The sequence below is a fragment of the Rhodamnia argentea genome, chromosome 6 (genome assembly GCF_020921035.1).
Source record: "Rhodamnia argentea isolate NSW1041297 chromosome 6, ASM2092103v1, whole genome shotgun sequence".
NCBI lineage: Eukaryota > Viridiplantae > Streptophyta > Magnoliopsida > Myrtales > Myrtaceae > Rhodamnia > Rhodamnia argentea.
The window spans coordinates 20,963,268-20,983,728 of record NC_063155.1 but is presented as its reverse complement, the minus strand read 5'-3'; the positions used below and the strand labels follow the sequence as shown (position 1 = coordinate 20,983,728).

The window sequence follows — 20,461 nt, the reverse complement described above, 5'->3', positions numbered from 1 at the left end:
AATTGAACCTTTTTGACTGGATATGACATCTTTGTTGGCCCGGTGAGAATATGTGATAGAAAGCTCAGAGTGCAAATTTCGTATTGAGAATATTCATTGCTTTAGGTTTCGTCATGATTTTCATCTACAATGGTTTGTAGTCTCTCGCATTAAGTTATTAGATGAATACTATCAGTCGGGCTAAGCGAGCTCAATCGAAAGATAAATTTATAAGATTTTGCAAGACCACTGTCAATTATTTTAAAATTTTAAGTTATTACATGAATATATATTATTTTATTTTTAAACATTTTAACAAGACGATTATAAACTATAAGAGTAACCGAGGGCACTTAAAACACATGTCCGGAAAATGTGTAGGTTCCTATGTTTTCACCGTGTCAATCGCAGAAGAGAGTTAGAAACTCCTCTGCAAAATCTTGATAATCGCCAATGCCACGTCCACCAAATCCCGCACCTGCTCGTTCACATCCGTCACCGGCGACCAGCTCAGACCCGAGAAATTCTTCTCGCACGCCTGCGCCTCCTTGCCCGCGTCCGACAACCCATACACCGCGAACCCGAGCTGGCCCTTGCCCAGCGCTTCAATCGCCTGCGGCAAGGTGTACTTCACCACCGGGATGTACAGCTCCGCGCAGTAAGCCAGGGGACGCTCCGTCTCTGGGTCGGGGGCCTGGCCCAGCAGCTCCTGGATCCGGTCCAGCGTGCGGCTAGCGCTCGCCAGGACGGAGCCCGCCATTATGCGGGCGAGACCCCGGACGTCGGCCGCGCCGCTCCCGGGGTCGGACCTGAGGGAGGAGATGCACAGGTCGTAGAAGGGTGTGAGCCTGCATGTCTGGTCGATGAGGTCGGCCATCTCCCGGGCCGGGAACTCGAAGGATCTCGTCGGCGACGGCAAGGTGGCGAGGAGGAGGAGGAGGAGGAGGAGAAAGCAGACGAGGGCTTTCATGTTTTGGGACGGCAGACATGCGAGAGAGAATTCGAGGTACGAAGTGGTGGGCGGTGTTCCTGGTTGAAATATGGTGGTCGGGGATTTGGAGTTTAGTCTGTGGAATAGTCACGGCCGGTTCGGTGGAACCGCCGGTTCCGGTTCAGGAACCGGCGGTTCCGGTTCCACGAAAAGGTGGAACCGGAACCGGCCGTGAAAAATGGCGGTTCCGGTTCATTCCGATTCATTTTTAATAATAATTTTTAAAATAATAAATAATATAATAAATATAATAAATTATAAATTATAAAATACAATTAAATTGTACATTGTAATAAAATATGGGAAAAAAAAAAAAAGGAATGGGCTTGAACTTAATGAATTATCATTAAGCGGCCTACATATCTTCTTGGGGATAGAAGAATCAAAGCCCATGTAGTTCTTTTTACCTTTGAGAACCCCAACTTACCTCATCGTCAATCGTCGCTACCCGTTGTGATACCCGTGGCGGTGGTATCTCCAACATCATCGCTAAAAAATTCGTGTTCACGATCTAACTCTTGGTGTCGATATTTCGCCCTCGTCCAATCGCCGACACAAGCTTGAGCTTCCACAGAGTCCGGGCTTAATCTTGAACGGCGAGAGTCCAAAATTAATCCTCCAGAACTAAATGCTTGTTCAACCGCAACCGTTGAAGAATGGGTTGCTAATATTTGACGAGCGATGAGGACGAGAACTGGATACTCGATTTGGTGACTCTTCCACCACTTCGGGATTTCGAAATCTATACTATGTTCTGCATTACGAAATTCAAATTGAGTGGTTAAATATTTTTCTAATTCAGAAATATTACCCGTTGCCCCTTTTTTTTTTTTTTGCCTACTCTTAAGCATATTATACCTTCTACTAAGTGAACTACCACCTTCGCTACGTGAGGCGGTAGATTGTAAAGATCCAGAATCACTTAAACCATATCTACTACAAAATTCTCCATATAATGCTACTATAGATTCTTTAACATGTCCTAATATATTTGAAATATCTATTGAATCTTCCAAATGTAAACAATCATGATAATACACAATCAAATAATCTTGTAAACAGTCTAATTTAATACGTGGATCAAAAACAATACCAACTAAATAGACAAGAGGAATTTGCAAATAATAATGCAACCATTTTTCTCGCATTACTAAAATAGTTTGACCTAATTCGGTATCTTTTTCATATTCACTAAAAACACTACTAATATTAACACACTCTATTAAAAATAAATGCGTAGTAGGATAATAAATACCAGATAAAGTCTTAGTAGCATCATTAAAAATTTTCAAAATATCTAAAATTTTCTTGCAAACGTCCCAATGTTGAGGAAGTAAAGTAATTTCTGGAATATTTTGTGAAATAAACATACATAATAAATCTTTATATTCAAAAGTTTGCCGAAGCAACTCGTACGTAGAATTCCAACGAGTCGGAATATCTTTTGGAAATCTTCTTGGCCTTCTCCCATTTTGTTTACAAAATTTTCCCCATGATTTCATACATTGGGGACGACTCCATAAAAATTTAATTGCACTTTTTATTGGGGCGAGAGAAGTGTCAAGAGTTCGTAAACCATTTTGTACACATAAATTTAAAACATGACAAGCACATCTAATGTGAAAAAATTGTCCGCCAAAAGTGGGTTTGCAAATATTTTCTAATTCGGGAATAGAAGCGGTATTTGCGGCGGCATTATCAAAACCAATTGAAAATACTTTATTTATTAAATTATATTCTTCTAAAACTTGCCTAATTATTCTATAAATATTATGAGCCGAATGGCTTTCATCAAAAACTCGGAATGCAATAAGTCTTTTTTGAATCATCCAATTGTCATCTATCCAATGACACGTGACACCCATATAACAATGAATTTGCCAAGGATCACTCCAAATATCGCTACCTATATGCACACGTCCATTGAATTCCGCAAAAAATTTTCCTAAAGATTTTTTTCCTTTTTTATAAAGATGAAAAATTTTGCGTTTAAGAGTATTTTTGGAATAGTTGGCGCTTGCGGAACCAACGCAAGATTTTTATCAAATATTTCATATTAAAATTTTTACCAGTATTAAACGGAGCATGATCAAGGGCAACATATTCACCTAATGTTTGTTTATAAAGTGCTTCAAGTGAAACGAAATAAAGGATGAGGCTTAGAAGTGGCGTACCCGGAAATTTGTTGTTGCGTATTGTCGATCCCCGCTTGCGTTGGATGTTTTTTCGTCAAATGCCGACGGAATGTTCCGTAGCCGTCTCCTTTCGTGAATTTATAAGTTTGTGAACAATATTTACATTTTACATTATACTTACCTTCGACTTCATCACGTACCTTGTCGAAGTGTAGCCACAAGTCCGATGTATTATCTCGGCCCTTCCGTTCCGGCTCATTTGCCGTTGACGTTTCTTCGACACCGGTGGGAGGATGAAGACTTTCTTGTGTTGGGATGTGCTCGACGTTCGGAATCGGGACATAGTTGATATTATCGTCGTCGTCTTCCCAACTTGCATACTCACGAGGATCGTATTCATGAATGGGATACTCGGAATCTCCCATAGCCATCTTGCCCTTGTCAGCATTTCTGCTTCCACTTGCCATTTTTGAGAGAATTGATCGGAAATCCGATTGAGAGAATTGAGTCGGGATTGAGAGAATTGGGAGAATTTGAGCGATTTGAGAGGATTTCGAGAGAGAATTCGAGAGATTGTTCGAGAGAATTTGTGACAAAAATGAAAGGGGAAGCATATGCATTTATAGGCAAGAATCATTTTTTTTTTATTATTTTTTTTTAAAAAAAATGTAAAGCAACGGCCAAATTGGCCGTTGCACGTTGGCAACGGCCCAAAGCCGGGGGGCCCGGGCGCAGAGGCCCAACGGCTCTCTGCCCCGGGCCCACTTTTATTTATTTATTTTTTTTTTGGCGGTTCGGAACCGTGGGCCCGGTCAACGGGCCGGTTCCGGGCCGGTCAACGGGCCGGTTCCGGGCCCACGGGCCCAAATGGCCCCCTCTACTGTGGAATGAAAGGACTGGCACTCATGGGGGGAGAAAATGTGTTGGGAACTCGGGATTCACGGGTCGTTCCTTGCTTTGTTCTTTTCCAGCTCTAGGCGTCCACGTGTCTCGCTCTCCTGCTACTTCTTCAAGGAGAATGCATTGGAATTTGGACAGAAGCATGGTCTTTTTTTTTTTTTCCCCCCCCTTTCTTAATTTTTTTTTTGTTTTGTGATTATCTCTGTTCATTGTCTCGTTAATAGATCGAAATCTATTGAATATGTCCTCGTTAACGACTCTCCTCAAGGCTTATCAAAGCCGTTACAAGAGAGGGAGGCTCGATCTTGCTCTCTATGCCTATTCGTTAAGAAGTTGATTGTTCTCAAAATACTTAATTTAGGCGGATTTTTCATTTGGGCAAGATCTCCTTATTCATCGTGCTACTGTCTATAATCGTGAGAGTACGGTCATTCTTCGTGTTTTTTTTTTTTTTTCCATTGGGAGTGCGGTTTCTGTAAATTGAGTACAAGAAAACTGTAATTTCCCTAGCTGACTGAACCTTTACTTTATCATCCTTGTTCTTCAGGGGTTCGTCAAAATGGTTGGTGAGCATGGGAATCGGCTCTTGTGGAGACAAAACCAGCAAGTATGGAGTCTTAACATCTAGGTTGGTTCCTAAAGACCCGAGACAGTTACTTTTGGACAAAGGCACAGATGCTCTAGATTGAACTGAGACAACTGTGTTCTAAGCTCTGGAATAAGTTACTTATGGTTCATGATTGCATTCTAAGTCTTGGTCAGTGCTCAGGTCCTAATGGAGTGTCTCCACTCATACCGTTACAAGGACCAAACGATAGCTCCACAGAGCGCAGCACAGGATCAAGACAGACCAGAACTCATTACGGACTGAGGAAGGCATTCGAGTTGCTTGTATTGATCCTCCAATTCCTAAGTTGAGGATCGTCAGGCTTTCTGTAGCTGTCGCTCTCTTTCTGGAGTTGGTACACCAACAGGGATTGGGAGACCTTAGGGAGTACTTCCAGAAGTTCCCCTGCATCATCGGGTTATATTATTGACGAATTCATTCCGTAGGGTAAAAAGAAAACACATTCTAAGACATCTATTGCAAGATCTGTTTATCTGAAGTCAGGGAAGTTGGATTGCTGACTTGGTTCGAATTGCGCCTTTGGTAATGGACTCTTGAATAAGGGAATACTGCTTTCTTCACACGACCTACAGGTGCTCCTACCTGGGTAATTGCTATTGCCAAATCATAAAACCGCAATACTGTGAATACACGGCACTATGGCGATCCTACGAAGTGACTGATTAACAACCTGGTATATTTAAGGATATTTTTTCAAGAGCATCAATCATAGGATAAAACTTTTTTTTTTTGTAATTCTTTTTCCCCTTTGCTCAAGAGACTCCAATTGCTCTGACTCTGGGAAGAAACGAACATTGGTAAATCCAAGATGATTAAGACATTTTGACAAAATTTAAGCCCTTCCGCTTCTGCGCAAATCTCGGGAAAAGCGTTAAAAGAAACAATTTTTTTTTGAGAAAATACTTCCGGTCCGAGAATATTCAAATGGTCTTGGGATGTTCCTCTTCGATTCTATGAATGTTACCATCATGAGACCACCCTAGTCGGCTACTTGGCTGCATGCAAAAGCTTTTCCAAAGAAACTTTCAAGATCCTCTCTTGTATGTTTAAGTCCACAAAGAAAAAGGCAGAGGAAAAGTCAAAGTAGCGGGGCTCATTGATCCTGAATGCCTATCTTTTCTTCTTCTTCTTTTTAATAAGTTTTGTCGAGTAGTAATGTTTCCCTCAATTTCTTTCATTTTGCACAACTTGCTTGCATCTCCATAGAAACTCTAGCTTTGGCTAATGGTATACACTCTCTTCTCTGGAATAGTCCTGACTGTACACCACTCCTCTGAAGTTCGTTCTTTCTCTTGCTTGCAAATTGTATGACAAAATGAGGTCAGAGTCATGAAATCAGCTTCCTCCTTGTTTCTGCTTGATGGGTCCCCTGGTCTTCTGTTTTGCTGTTTGTTCTGCTATATCATTGATCACAGTCAAATTTTACTTCTTAACATAACCGTCTGATTTTCGCTTACGAATGTCGTTACTTCTGATGCAAATGTTCTCTAATATTATGGACCCCAGGAAGGAAAACACAAAAGAATTGTCATGTTGATGAGGCTAAAAATTTCGTGTTGGTGCTATACTTCTGATGGAAATGTTCTCCAATATTACGGACCCCAGGAAGGAAAACACAAAAGACTTGTCATGTCGATGTGGCTAAAAAGTTCGTGTTGGTGCTATTCCGTCCATCGCGCTGATCACTTGATGCATAGATTTGCATATCCGTATATGAACCTGCTTAGAATTGGGTTCTCCTTCATTTCCCTCCACATCTGATTAATTGGTTGTTTACTCTAAAGTTCAATTTTTCAGGCTTTTTATTGGTAAATTATAGAGGAAGATTTCATTTTCTGCCTAGACAACAATGGCTAACGAGAAAGACGGAGATGAACACTCACGAATGGGGCTAATAGATGATCACACAAGTCCATCCCGGGCGCTCGAGACAGCAAAACATGCTTCAAGTGGTTCCAAGGATAAAGAGGATCGCTTAACTGGCGTACCTTTTTACAAACTTTTCTCGTTCGCAGATCCAGTGGACTATGTTCTGATGCTCGCCGGTTCTATTGCTGCGGTTGGGAGTGGCATCAGCATGCCCCTCATGACTCTATTATTTGGACAACTGGTCAACTCTTTCAGCGAAACTGGAAATACCAAAGAAGTGGCAAATGCAGTTTCCAAGGTTATTCCGGCAATTCTCATTGGACGGTGATAGTATTTACATAAAAGTACTTCCTTAGAATTCTGGATTTGGTCATAAAATGGTCTATATTCTTTGCTTTGTATGTTCATTGTCATTTTTTTAGCAATCAATGCATCGTGTTCTGCATTCTCATTAATATGTATGATCTGCGACAAATTTTATAGGAAAGGGTAGCTTTGACGAAGCCCTTTCACGAAAACTTTTTCAGGTTTGTCTGAAGTTTGTATACTTGGCTGTTGGATCCGGTGTTGTGGCTTTTGCACGTAAGTTCTGCTAGTCTGCTCACGGACATACAAAGTTAGTTGTTTCATGTTTGTTCTCGAAACTGTTCAACATTTCCTTTAACTATGACACCAGAGGTCGCTTGTTGGATGGTCACTGGAGAGAGACAAGCTGCAAGGATAAGAGGCTTATACTTGAAGGCATTGTTGAGGCAGGAAATTGGCTTCTTTGACAAGGAAACAAATACAGGCGAAATCATTGGAAGGATGTCGGGCGACACTGTTCTTATCCAAGACGCCATGGGGGAGAAGGTATAATGCCCAATGCGTATACAAAAAGCTTCAATCATGATCTTTTGTCGTTTTTCTTGCAACTTTTTCCTTCTAATTGTGTGGTTTTCAGGTGGGAAAGTTCATACAGCAAATTGCCATATTCTTCGGAAGCTTTGTTATCGCCTTCATCAAAGGGTGGCTTCTCACGCTAGTCATGTTATCTTCAATGCCTCTCCTCATATTTTCCGGTGCCGCTTTAAGCAGAACTGTTGGAAAGCTGGCTTCTCGTGGACAAACCTCATATTCACAAGCAGCAGCTGTTGTAGAGCAAACAGTCGGATCGATAAGAACTGTACATTTATCTAAAACAGAAACCTTTGTCCTTAGTTCTTTAATTCGAATATTCAAATCAAAACTACGATGATTTAAAGTTTAAGAGCAATTCCCTTCCAGGTCGCGTCGTTTACGGGAGAGAAGCAAGCTATTGCTATGTACAAAGAATCTATGACTAAAGCCTATGAATCTGGGGTGCACGAGGGCTTGGTTTTAGGGATGGTATCTGGTACACTTACGTTCATCGTGTTTCGCACTTATGGGTTGGCGATTTGGTTCGGTGGGAAGATGATCCTGGAGAATGGGTACACAGGGGGGGACATTGTTAATGTTGTTGTCAGCGTATTGACTGGATCAATGTAAGACCGGTTCTCCTAACATCTCACCTTACCTAATTAACTTATATAAGAAAGGGTAATGCTTTTTCATAATGCATGCACAGCGAATTTTTATTGTCTTGCTTCAGTCCTCAAGTTCGCAATTGCATTACATTTTTTATGAGCTTTCAAGTGTACATAATTCTTCCGGTCCTCAAGCCCATCGCCGCGCCGTTCTTTTCCTCTAATAAAGAATGGTCTGGTATGCAGAATATACTGGATGGGATTTGTACTGTTGCATTTACACTGACCCTTTGAGTTTTTTCAGGGCTCTAGGACAGGCATCTCCATGCATGAGTGCATTTGCTGCGGGACAAGCTGCGGCACTCAAGCTGTTCGAGGCTATCAACAGGAAGCCACGGATAGATGCTTACAATCCTTCGGGACGAACACTAGAGGGCATTCGTGGCGATATCGAACTGACGGATGTGTATTTCAGTTACCCTTCTAGGCCAGATGAACAAATATTTAGTGGATTCTCTCTTTCCATACCTAGTGGTACGATTACTGCTTTGGTTGGAGAGAGTGGAAGTGGGAAATCAACTGTTATCAGCTTGATTGAGAGGTTTTATGATCCGGACGCCGGAGAAGTTCTTATCGATGGCATCAATCTCAAAGAGCTTCAGCTCAGATGGATTAGACAAAAGATCGGGCTTGTCAGTCAAGAGCCGGTGTTATTTACTTCTAGCATTGGGGAAAATATTGCGTATGGGAAGGAAGGCGCGGCTGCTGAAGAAATCAGAGCAGCTGCTGAGCTCGCAAATGCCACTGAATTCATTGACAAACTACCTCAGGTTACTTTTGCTTGTCTAATTGTCATTCCTGTCGACATGCTGTTTGTCCTTCTATCTGTCTGTATACATACGCTTTTTGTTCTGTAGGGAATGGACACGATGGTTGGCGAGCACGGAACTCAGTTGTCTGGAGGACAAAAGCAAAGAGTTGCAATAGCTAGAGCGATTCTAAAGGACCCGAGAATTTTGCTTCTAGACGAAGCTACAAGTGCCCTGGATGCAGAATCTGAGAGGACTGTGCAGGAGGCACTTGATAGGATCATGGCCGATCGGACCACTGTCATTGTAGCCCACCGACTTAGCACAATAAGAAACGCAAATACAATTGCAGTGATACACCGTGGAAAAATCGTTGAGAGAGGTGAGGTTAATCTTAATCCAAGGGAAGTTTTATTATGGAAGGCAAGTCTTCCAAGGTTTGCCGAGTCAGCTGTTCAAATCCCAATCATGAAAAAATCATTGACTATTTCTCTGTTGCATTTTAATTCGTCAGGTTCACATTCTGAGCTGGTCAACGATGGCAATGGAGCATACAGCCAGCTTATACGATTGCAAGAAATGGCATTTGTGTCAGAACAAAAGGAGACGATCAATTTGGGTGAGCAGGAAATCGCTGTTGATTCCTGGAGGAATTCAAGTCGAAGGATGTCCTTCCAGCGTTCAAATAGTCACGGATCCTCGACTGGAAGTACCAGTCACCGCTCGTCTTCAGTTGCATTTGGTTTGCCTGCCGCCGGGGTTGGCATCCTGGAAATGGAATCAGACAAACCAGCCAATAATTCGTGCTCGGCAACAACGAAAAGCCCTCGGGATGTTTCTCTCCGACGAGTGGCTTATCTAAATAAGCCAGAAATCCCAGTTTTAGTGCTAGGAACTTTAGCAGCTGCTGCAAACGGAGCAATTTTTCCCATTTTTAGCATTCTCATCTCTGGTGTAATCAAAGCTTTCTCCGAGCCACCCCACGAGCTCCGCAAAGGAACAAAGTTTTGGGCTTTGATATTCCTTGCTCTTGGTTCGGCGTCCCTTTTGGTCTATCTGATGAGATCCTACTTTTTCACTGTGGCCGGGTGTAAGTTGATCGCACGAGTCCGGACTATGTGCTTTGAGAAAGTGGTTCGCATGGAAATAAGTTGGTTCGATGAAGTAGAGCATTCAAGCGGTGCCGTAGGTGCTAGGCTCTCTACTGATGCGGCCGCTTTAAAAATTCTTGTGGGGGGTGCGCTCGGTCTGATTGTTCAGAATATCGCGACGGCCATTGCTGGTTTCGCTATTGCTTTTGCAACAAATTGGCAGTTGGCTTTGATAATTCTCTCCTTGTTTCCTTTCTTTGGAATCAATGGTTACGTTCAAATGAAATTCATGGCAGGGTTTAGCGCAGACGCCAAGGTGATTTCTGAATTGCATACTCCTTATGGCATGAATGAATAGATTGTAACTGATTGAGCAGCTCATGCGGCGCAAGGTCATTATCTGTGACCAATGGTTTTCAACTTGTTAATTGATCAGTGACTTTTCTATGATTGCTCTCAGAAAATGTACGAGGAAGCGAGTCAAGTTGCCAATGATGCAGTGGGAAGTATCAGAACAGTTGCTTCTTTCTGTGCTGAAGAAAGGGTGATGGATTTGTACCGGCGAAAATGTGAAGGCCCGACGAAGAAAGGAATAAGGCAGGGACTAATAAGTGGGATAGGATTCGGGTCGGCCTTGTTTTTCCTTTATGCACTCTATTCGTGCGGCTTCTACGCCGGAGCCAGGCTAGTCGAGCAAGGCAAGATGACGTTCTCCGAAGTTTTTCGCGTAAGTTTCTGCCTGTAAAACAGAACGTCACTCAATCCTCTGTGACACTCGCTTGATTTGCATTTACTTTGATTCTTTACCTGCAGGTTTTCTTTGCTCTTGGCTTGGCATCAGTCGGAATAGCCCAGTCGAGTTCTACTTTCACAGATGCCACCAAGGCAAAGAGCTCGGCTGCTTCCATATTCAAGATCCTCGACAGGAAATCCAATATAGATCCTGGCGACGACTCGGGTATAATGATAGAAAATCTCAAAGGAGATATCGAGTTTGACCATGTCAGTTTTAGTTATCCCACCAGGACCAATGTCCAAATATTCCAAGATCTTTGCTTGGCAATTCCTTCCAGCAAGGTACCATCCTATGAAATGATTCCCTGTAAATAGAAAGAAAGTTTGCATCTAGTAAATTCTGGAACCGGAAACAACCAACAGCACAGACTGACCAATTTTTATCATCAGACAGTTGCGCTTGTTGGAGAAAGCGGGAGCGGAAAATCGACAGTTATCTCGTTGTTGCAGAGATTTTATGACCCTGATGCGGGTAACATTATGCTCGACCGCATTGAAATCCGGAAACTGCAGCTGAAATGGTTTAGGCATCAGATGGGCCTGGTAAGCCAGGAGCCCGTGTTGTTTAACGACACTATTCGCGCCAACATTGCATACGGGAAGGAAGGGATCGCGACGGAGGCCGAAATCATAGCTGCTGCTGAATTAGCCAATGCAAATGGGTTTATTAGCAGCTTACAGCAGGTCCGATACCACAATCTTTATGTTCCACTTTTGTAATAACTTGCCATCTTCCATTCTCAATGAGCTCGAAGTTTCGGAATTCGTACAGGGTTACGACACGATCGTAGGCGAGCGAGGGATACAGCTTTCTGGTGGACAGAAGCAAAGGGTGGCAATTGCAAGAGCCATAGTGAAGGCGCCGAAAGTGTTGCTCCTTGATGAGGCGACGAGTGCCCTCGACGCCGAATCGGAACGAGTAGTCCAGGACGCTTTGGACCTAGTCGTGGTGAACAGAACCACCATTGTCGTAGCCCACCGCTTGTCCACGATCAAGGGAGCCGACATGATCGCCGTGGTGAAAAACGGAGTCATCGCAGAAAAGGGGAAGCACGAAGATCTGATCAAGATAAAGGATGGCATGTACGCTTCCCTGGTGGCGCTGCATTCGAGTACTTCGTCGAAGTGAGCAGATCGTATTTGTTCTCCTACTTTTTCACTGATTTTTCCCAGCTTATCAACAGCAGACTGAATGTTTAAGACTACATGAGAAAGTTCTCGCTCTTTGATGCACTTCTCTATGCCGAAAAACTCATCGTAACTCTCTGCAAATGCATGCTGTCCATGCTATGCGGCACGGAAGAACAAACCGCAGATCAAACCTGCCGTCAGGAATCACGGAAATGGGGCCAATCCTAATCGCCAGAGTTCCAGGAGAAGTTGAGAACCTTCCATTAGGTACAGAAATCGAGCTTGCTGTTCCTTCCACCATCCCTGGAACAAAGTTAACAGGTGTTATCCGGGGCGAGGTTGCCGCCAACGTCGAAACTTCTCACTACGCTCTCGATCCTTCTATTTATAATCCCTTACTGACACTACTCGACAAGGTTCATTGAGTGTTTATCTTTCATCAAGGACTCCACATTCTTTACCAAACTAAGAGTGGTCGGGTTGCCGTCATCGGAAAACATGCCGACGAGAGAACTTTTCCCGGCACGTGCGCCGGAATTCCAAACTGATATTGCTGAAGTTGAGCTTTGCTCACATGGAGCATTCCTAGCGGAGCAGTGAACGGCGGATCGCTCGTGCAGCTTCTGAATAGCTCGAAATCACCTTAGAGCGGCTCTTCCGCCCAGGTCGCTCAACGGGAAATTGCCGAAATCGTGACGCGGTTGCTAGTGAAGTTTGGACTTAATCGCACGGATATCGAGAGGTCTAGGACTAGAGTACGCTTGCATTCGGGACTTGATAGCTCTTAAATATCGAAACTTTACGAAAAAAATTAAGAACACGTTCACGTTAGTGTCATGGTATTTCGACACGTGTCATTTCGTTTCGGTGGTTGGGAAAAAAAAATTGAAGCAAAGAAAGCCATGAGGTGGTCGAGTCTTTGTGTTTCCTTATTTATGGTCTAGAGTTTTCGTCACTTCGTGGGAAAATATTCGCCGACGACGACCTAACTAATCATCATTTATATGTTCGATATAATAGACCTAATAAGTGCATGGATCGGGCCATATATCGATATATAAAACCTTGCTCGAGTTCGCCCACGACATTAGAAATCGAAAAAAGAAAAAAAAAGGACGACTAGTTTTTGCCATTGGAAATTTAATTTGTCTGATCAAATTATTGAACTTTCGTTACATTTTCGATCAAACATTTGCGAATGCAGATCAACTTAGGGGTGTGCAAACCGGACCGGATCGGCCCGGGACCGGCCCGGACCGGCCGGGTTGGTCCAGTCCTTGAGGTGGATGGTCCGGTCCCCGGTCCCAATAAATGGGACCGGTGACTAGGCGGTCCGATCCTCGAGTTTCTTGTATTGGGACCGGACCGGCCCGGCCCGGCCCGGACCGGACCGCCAATAATATATAATTATTTATATATAAATATATACAATTGCAAAAAAAAGAAATTGAAAACAAAACAGAATAATAAAAGTCAACTACCCATTTTTTTCCCAACCTTGCACGGTCGCACTCTCCTCCTCAAGACTCTCTTTTTAGTCTTATTTTCCATCTTGTTTTTGGTCATCTTTTCTCTCTGCAGGCTTTTTTTAGTGTGGTTGGTGATGTTTTTATCATGTAATGGCTAGATTTTGTATTGAATTCGAACATTTTGGTCAAGTTCGTCGATCATATGTGTCATAGCGAGTCGCTATGTTTTTACTACGGCATAATTTATTAAGTTGACTAGATTTTCAATAGTTAGCGGTTCTCTTCGGGCGGGACCGAGACCGGACCGGGACCGGCTCGGACCAGGACCGCCGGTCCCGGTCCGGTCCTTGGTCCCGAAAATATGGGGACCGGGACTACGGTCCGGTCCCCGGTTCCATGCCGGGACTACGGTCCGGTCCCCGGTTCCATGCCGGATCTGGACCGGGCCGGACCATGCACACCCCTAGATCAACTTAATCGGATCCGACGTCCGTGTTGGGCCGGCAAGAGTCCGACGTAGGAGTTCGTACTGAGAATTTTCAATTGCTCTTGGTTTGGTCGTGATTTTCATCTTCCTTGTTTCGTGTCGTCTTGTCTTGCGCGTCGCCTCGTAGTCCACTATAGCAAAAAAAGTTCGCCTCCGTCATAAATTGGAATTGTGACGTCAACTACTATTTAGTCGATATTGAAGTCGGAGGAATTTAATTAAGAAGCTTATGTAATTTCAATGACTTGCTTCGACAAGTGGGAGATAGATGAATGTAAACTAAATGAGAAGAATACTATTTGACATACATGTGTGTAATTTCCATCGTATCAATTATAGAAGGGAGTTAGAAGGCCTTCTGCGAAACCTCGATTATCGCCACCGCCACATCCACCAGATTCCGCACAAGCTCATTCCCCTCCGTCACCGGCGACCCGCCCTGACCCGACAGATTCTTCTCGCACTCCTCCGCCTCCTTGCCAGATTCCGACAGCCCGTACTCTGCAAACCCGAGCTGGCCTTTGTCCAGCGCGTCGATCGCCTGCGGCAAGGTGTACTTCACCACCGGGATGTACAGCTCCGCGCAGTAAGCCAGTGGCTGCTCCGACTCCGGGTCTGGCGCCCGGCCCAGCAGCTCCTGGATCTGGTCCAGCGTGCGGCTAGCGCTCGCCAGGACGGAGCCCGCCATTATGCAGGCGAGCCCCCGGACGTCGGCCGTGCCGCTCTCGGGGTCAGACCTGAGGGAGGAGAGGCACAGGTCGTAGAAGGGCGTGAGCCTGCATGTCTGGTCAATGGGGTCGGAGATCTCCTGGGCTGGGAACTCGAAGGATCGCGCCAGCGGCGGCGAGGCGGCAAAGACGGCAAGGAGGAGGAGAGAGGGGACGAGAGCTTTCATGTTAAGGGGGCAGCAGACGTGCGAGAGTTCGAGGTACGAAGTAGTGGCTGGTGTTCCTGGTTGAAATATGGCGGTCGGAGTTTTGGAGTTTAGGGTGTGGAATTGGAAGGATCGCCACTCATTGGGGTGTTTGGATTCACGGGTCGTTCCCTCTTTCCTTGGTTTTGTTTGTTTCCCACCTCTAGGGGTCCACGTGTCTTGCTCTCCTGCTGCTTCTCTCAAGGAGAATGTATTGGATAGACGCACGTGCTGGCGCACTGCCATCGATTCTGTCCATCATTGTATTTATAAATCAAAATCTATCGAGTATTTTCTCGTTAACGAGCATGCTAAAGGCGTATCGAAGCTGTTATGAGAGAAGGAGGCGATCCTACCTTTAATAGAGGTCAACGTGATTTCGGGGTAAAATCGAGAATCGAAGAACCGTATCGGTGGGTTCGGTTTTAAGTTTCACGGTATACGGGGTAGGTTTCAAGTTTCAAAAATTAGAGAACGGATTCCAACAGATAGAATGTAGGTTTTTATTTCACCTAAAACTTGGAACAAATCTTTGTGTTTTTCTTGTTCTATGTTTACGCGCGATCTTGCGGTATTCATGACGTCCAATGATGAGTGTGTAATCCGAAATCACTAGTTCGAGCTTCCATTTTTAGCGATATTCATGACTGAGACTTTTATTTTGTTAATGCTTCATATTCTTCATGTGGCTAAATATGAGTTATGGTTAGTAGATTGTAATAACAAATTGTGGTAATTAGAGGTAGTGAATCACCGCAACTGTTCAATTAAGAATACAGGTGAAACCCGAGTAAACTTTGAAACTAGTGATAGGATAGGTTCTAGGTTCCGGTATAAGTTTCACGTTCCAAAAATTAGAGAATCGGTTCGGACGAGTAGGCTCCAGATTGAAGTGGCCATGAAACCGTTCATCCCTAAACTTCTATACATGTTCGATAAGAAGTTAATTCATCGTCAAACCATCTAATTTAGACGGGGTCTTGCATTTGGCAAGACCGCCTAATTCATCGTGCTCCTTTCCATGATCGAGAGAATACGTTAGGATTTGAGCTTTTCTTTCTCTTAATTTCCTCTCTATTTCTCTGTATCTTTCTCGGCTATGCCTCTAAAATTCTTCTCAACTTCCACTTCTTTCGTGCAATACCCACATGCATTTTGCATGGGATAAGAGTCTCGGTTCCATATTAGGTTGGAAAGCCATGCTCGCCTTCTTACGAGTGAAGTTTTATTCGATGCACGTGAACTTAGTATTTGGCAACGACGCCTATAGACACTTTGATTGCTCGGGGACGTGCCCGGAAGTTTCCTCTCGCACGTCCACAGCGGAGCCTCGGCCGTAAAGAGGCTGCTGTCTGACTTTTCTGCATTGGGCCTTGGCTGTGAGCGAGAGAGAGTCGGCCTCACCATCGAAGTGTACAGCGCAGTGCGATACTCCGGCGGTTGCGCTTCTCTAGGTTCCGCCTGCCTCAAGAGCTCCGTTATACGGCTCAGCATCTCGGCCGCTGCTGCTAGGGGCGGCAGGATCGCGAGGGGAGGGAAGAGGAGGTGAAGACACTGTCCGAAGGATCTATACATTGCTCGGAGAAGAATTTAAACGCTCCGGATCTTTGCGCTCGTGATTGCCTGATGCATTGGTCGCGGCTGCTCGCTTTGAAAGCCATGCAACGTTCGAATGAGTGCTCGAATGCCAGTCAAGAGACACGTGAAGTGTCAATGAAGAAGACTAAACTAAGCAAGATTCGATTCGATTCAGAATTTATGGTAATTTGCTATACTAACTAGTAAGTATGATTTCGTAAGGGTCGCGCTTTTTCCACTCCCTTTTAGTTACTACACTTCTTGAATTAATGTTTTGACAACAATATCCCTTATGAGTCTCACCTTTTAGCATATCATTCATATTAATAGATTATTAAATTCAAACGTGGCCACATTTTGTGTTTATTTATTTCTCTGTTCTTTTTGTCTCTTGTCTTCTCTATCTCTCTCCTCTCTGTCTTTGCGTGTTTCTCATTTTCTTTCTCGCTGCGTTCTTCACTTATGTCCTCCGCCATGCCTCGGACCCCCAAGGCTCCATTGGCCGCGCTGTTTGCTCGCTTCTCCATCTCGCCGCTTTTCGCGGCCTCGACCTGCCGTGATCGAGACTTTCTTGACCGTCGTTTACTCCGTCGCGAAGGGGCACAAGATCAGCAAGGCGTAGCTTGAGTCCACCGTGTGCCTAGCCGACTTTGAAGACAAGATCCAATCACCGATGATGAACTAAAGGAATTTGAAGACAAGATCCAATCAATGATGATGAACTTAAGGAACTTGAGAGAGAGAGAGAGATATGATAAAGAAGTGGCTAACCTGAATAATCAAATCAAGTTATAAGTATTGAAAGGGCGCTAATTACATGATTAGCGTAATCAAGTTCCCGAACTTATAAAGTTTCTAGTTGCATGGAAAAACGAATAGACCTCTTGTGTCCCGTTTGGTTTCTAGCCGACTCCAAAAGGCTAGTGACAGCTCATGTTCCACGTAAAATCCTCGGGAATTAGTCGAAACTTAAAATAAATCCAGTATCGCACGAGGTAAGCGTTTAGAAGAGCCCACGCCTGATCAATGGCTGTTGTCCCGCCCTAGCCCATTACCTCTAAACCTTTTCCCTTTCCCTCGCCGGAATTTCGGGAAGGTCGTGGCAGTGAATCTTCTGGCTTTACTCCTTAATAAACGTGCGACGAGCCCTGTGATACCGTTGCTACTCGAGATCGATTGGTTCTTTTTTCGAATTTCTCGAAACCAGCGCACATCAATATGAGAGGGAGCAAAGGGTGCATACATCAGCTGTGTGCTATTTCAAATATTGTTTTTCCAGGATTTGAAAATGGGCTTTAGTTCTTGAGGAATGGGCCCAAATGGGCAGACTGCCTGGATGGGCTGTGATTGAAGCGTAGATCGTCGACACGTCATTGGCGAAGCTTGACGAGATCGGACATTAAGGGTCTGTATGGTAACACTCCCTGGAAAGTGTTTCTTTTCCGAAAGTGTTCCCGGAACACTTTCGGAACAGAAACGCGTATGATAAAAAAATGTTCCAAAAGTGTTCCGGAGAACATTTTTGAAAAAAAGAACACTTTTGAAGCAAAATTAAGGAACAAAAAAAACTTGTTTCTTGTTCTTCGGAACACTTTTTGGAAACAACTCGAGGACGAACTTGTGCAAGCCACCACAGCCCACCATCGTCCGCGAGGAGTTGACGCGGCCGCCCGCCGCCGCCAGTTGCCGGCCGCCGCCGCCCCCACCGATCGCCGGCCTCCGCCCTTGCCGGTTGCCGGTTTCAAATCCTTCCTTTTGGTTAAAAAAGTATTTTTTTTTTTTACTTGCCAAACGCGTTTCTGTTCTTGAAAATCGTAGCCAGGAACAGAAACACAAAAAAATGTTTCTGTTCTAAATATGTTCCCAGGAACAGGAACGTTACCATACAGACCCTAAAAGGAACTAATGGGATATTTTCTCGAATCTTTTGACGTCGTATTTCCCCGACCAAAAACGTTTTTCCCGATCTAAAAACTGTCCATTTAACTCGACTATCTTTACCTAAAGCGAGGAATCATTTACCAGTAGAAAACTTATGGGACCAAATGCAGCATCTTAAAGGAACTAATGGGATCAACGGCTGTGTCTTTCACGATTTACGCCAAATTAATCTTTGGTCATCGAAAACCCCAAATTTGTAAACCGTTGATAAATTTAACCAAAATCGATATGAATTTTCACGCGGACTTGTCATGTCTATCGAGTCATTGACATGTGCTATCTAACATATCAATTTCATGATAAACTTTGACGAAAGCTAACAAAGGGTAAATGTGTCACGATGATACCGGTTTGAGATTTTTGATGATCTAAAAAATTAATTTTGAATAAGTTTGTCACAAATATATCATTTTGAGATTTTTAGCGACCCAAAAATTAACTTGGGATAAATTTATCACCAAATGTACAAATTTTGGATTTTTTGTTATATTAACCCACTTTTAATTTATCTAATCATCTGACCAAAAAAAAATTATCTCACCAAATTTTTGAACTAGCTTAACTTTCTAAATCGAACCCTTTCGACTGGATATGGCATCTCTGTTGGGCCGGTGAGAATATGTGATAGAAAGCTTGGAGTGCAAACTTCTTATTGAGAATATTCATCGCTCTAGGTTTCGTCATGATTTTCATCTACAATGGTTTGTGGTCTCGCGCATTAAGTTATTAGATAAATACTACCAATCGGGCTAGGCGAGCTCAATTGAAAGATAAATTTGTAAGATTTTGTAAGATCACTGCCAACTATTTTAAAATTTTAAGTTATTAGATGAATATATTATTTTATTTTTAAACATTTTAACAAGACGATTATAAACTATAAGAGTAACCAAGGGCACTTAAAACACATGTCCGGAAAATGCGTAGGTTCCTATGTTTTCACCGTGTCAATCGCAGAAGAGAGTTAGAAACTCCTCTGCAAAATCTTGATAATCGCCAATGCCACGTCCACCAAATCCCGCACCTGCTCGTTCACATCCGTCACCGGCGACCAGCTCAGACCCGAGAAATTCTTCTCGCACGCCTGCGCCTCCTTGCCCGCGTCCGACAACCCATACACCGCGAACCCGAGCTGGCCCTTGCCCAGCGCTTCAATCGCCTGCGGCAAGGTGTACTTCACCACCGGGATGTACAGCTCCGCGCAGTAAGCCAGAGGACGCTCCGTCTCCGGGTCGGGGGCCTGGCCCAGCAGCTCCTGGATCCGGTCCAGCGTGCGGCTAGCGGTTGCCAGGACGGAGCCCGCCATTATGCGGGCGAGACCCCGGACGTCGGCCGCGCCGCTCTCGGGGTCGGACCTGAGGGAGGAGATGCACAGGTCGTAGAAGGGTGTGAGCCTGCATGTCTGGTCGATGAGGTCGGCCATCTCCCGGGCCGGGAACTCGAAGGATCTCGTCGGCGACGGCAAGGTGGCGAGGAGGAGGAGGAGGAGGAGAAAGCAGACGAGGGCTTTCATGTTTTGGGACGGCAGACATGCGAGAGAGAATTGGGGGTACGAAGTGGTGGGCGGTGTTCCTGGTTGAAATATGGTGGTCGGGATTTGGAGTTTAGTCTGTGGAATGAAAGGACTGGCAGCACTCATGGGGGGAGAAAATGTGTTGGGAACTTGGGATTCACGGGCCGTTCCTTGCTTTGTTCTTTTCCAGCTCTAGGCGTCCACGTGTCTCGCTCTCCTGCTACTTCCTTCAAGGAGAATGCATTGGAATTTGGACAGATGCATGGTCTTTTTTTTCCCTTCTTTCTTAATTTTTTTTTGTTTTGTGATTATCTCTGTTCATTGTCTCGTTAATAGATCGAAATCTATTGAATATGTTCCCGTTAACGACTCTCCTCAAGGCTTATCAAAGCCGTTACAAGAGAGGGAGGCTTGATCTTGCTTTCTATGCCTATTCGTTAAGAAGTTGATTGTTCTCAAAACACTTAATTTAGGCGGATTTTTCATTTGGGCAAGATCTCCTTATTCATCGTGCTACTGTCCATAATCGTGAGAGTACGGTGATTTGAGCTTTTCTTTCTCCTAATTATCTCCCTTGGCTATGCCCCTAAATTCCTCTTGTGACGATCCAGACCTTTGGCCATGGGCACAGGAGGAGAGATGCGGTGGGCATAGGAGGACGGATGGCATGGGCTATGCCTCTAGCCTAGACGTGCGCAGGGCAAGGCTCAGCATATAACTCTTGTCCCACGACATTGAGGAGGGG

General features: G+C 44.3%; 3 protein-coding genes across 4 annotated transcripts; 1 reads left to right on the top strand and 2 right to left on the bottom strand.

The window, feature by feature from the left end:
• Positions 1-311: 311 nt before the first annotated feature.
• Positions 312-1,033, bottom strand: LOC115734266 (cell wall / vacuolar inhibitor of fructosidase 1-like). Its single transcript, XM_030664970.2, has one exon. The coding sequence runs from the start codon at positions 947-949 to the stop codon at positions 398-400; it is 552 nt and encodes a 183-aa protein (XP_030520830.1). The 5' UTR covers positions 950-1,033; the 3' UTR covers positions 312-397.
• LOC115734267 (cell wall / vacuolar inhibitor of fructosidase 1-like) lies at positions 362-19,757 on the bottom strand. 2 transcript variants are annotated; one of them, XM_048281586.1, is made up of 3 exons: positions 19,294-19,757; positions 14,139-14,243; positions 362-418 (listed from the first exon to the last, which is right to left on the bottom strand). In XM_048281586.1, exons 1-3 carry the CDS (start codon positions 19,714-19,716, stop codon positions 398-400), a joined length of 549 nt encoding a protein of 182 aa, XP_048137543.1. In that variant the 5' UTR covers positions 19,717-19,757; the 3' UTR covers positions 362-397. The 2 variants fall into 2 exon arrangements, with proteins under 2 accessions (XP_048137543.1, XP_030520831.2); XM_030664971.2 differs by lacking the exons at positions 362-418; positions 19,294-19,757 and adding an exon at positions 13,965-14,034 and having other exon boundaries at positions 14,073-14,890.
• LOC125315680 (ABC transporter B family member 11-like) lies at positions 5,448-12,045 on the top strand. Its single transcript, XM_048281581.1, has 14 exons — positions 5,448-5,953; positions 6,431-6,800; positions 7,030-7,084; positions 7,179-7,354; positions 7,446-7,667; positions 7,769-8,007; positions 8,294-8,819; positions 8,907-9,180; positions 9,313-10,205; positions 10,350-10,616; positions 10,703-10,966; positions 11,075-11,368; positions 11,457-11,809; positions 11,886-12,045. The coding sequence occupies exons 2-14, from the start codon at positions 6,483-6,485 to the stop codon at positions 11,911-11,913; spliced, it is 3,909 nt and encodes a 1,302-aa protein (XP_048137538.1). The 5' UTR covers positions 5,448-5,953; positions 6,431-6,482; the 3' UTR covers positions 11,914-12,045.
• Positions 19,758-20,461: the final 704 nt, after the last annotated feature.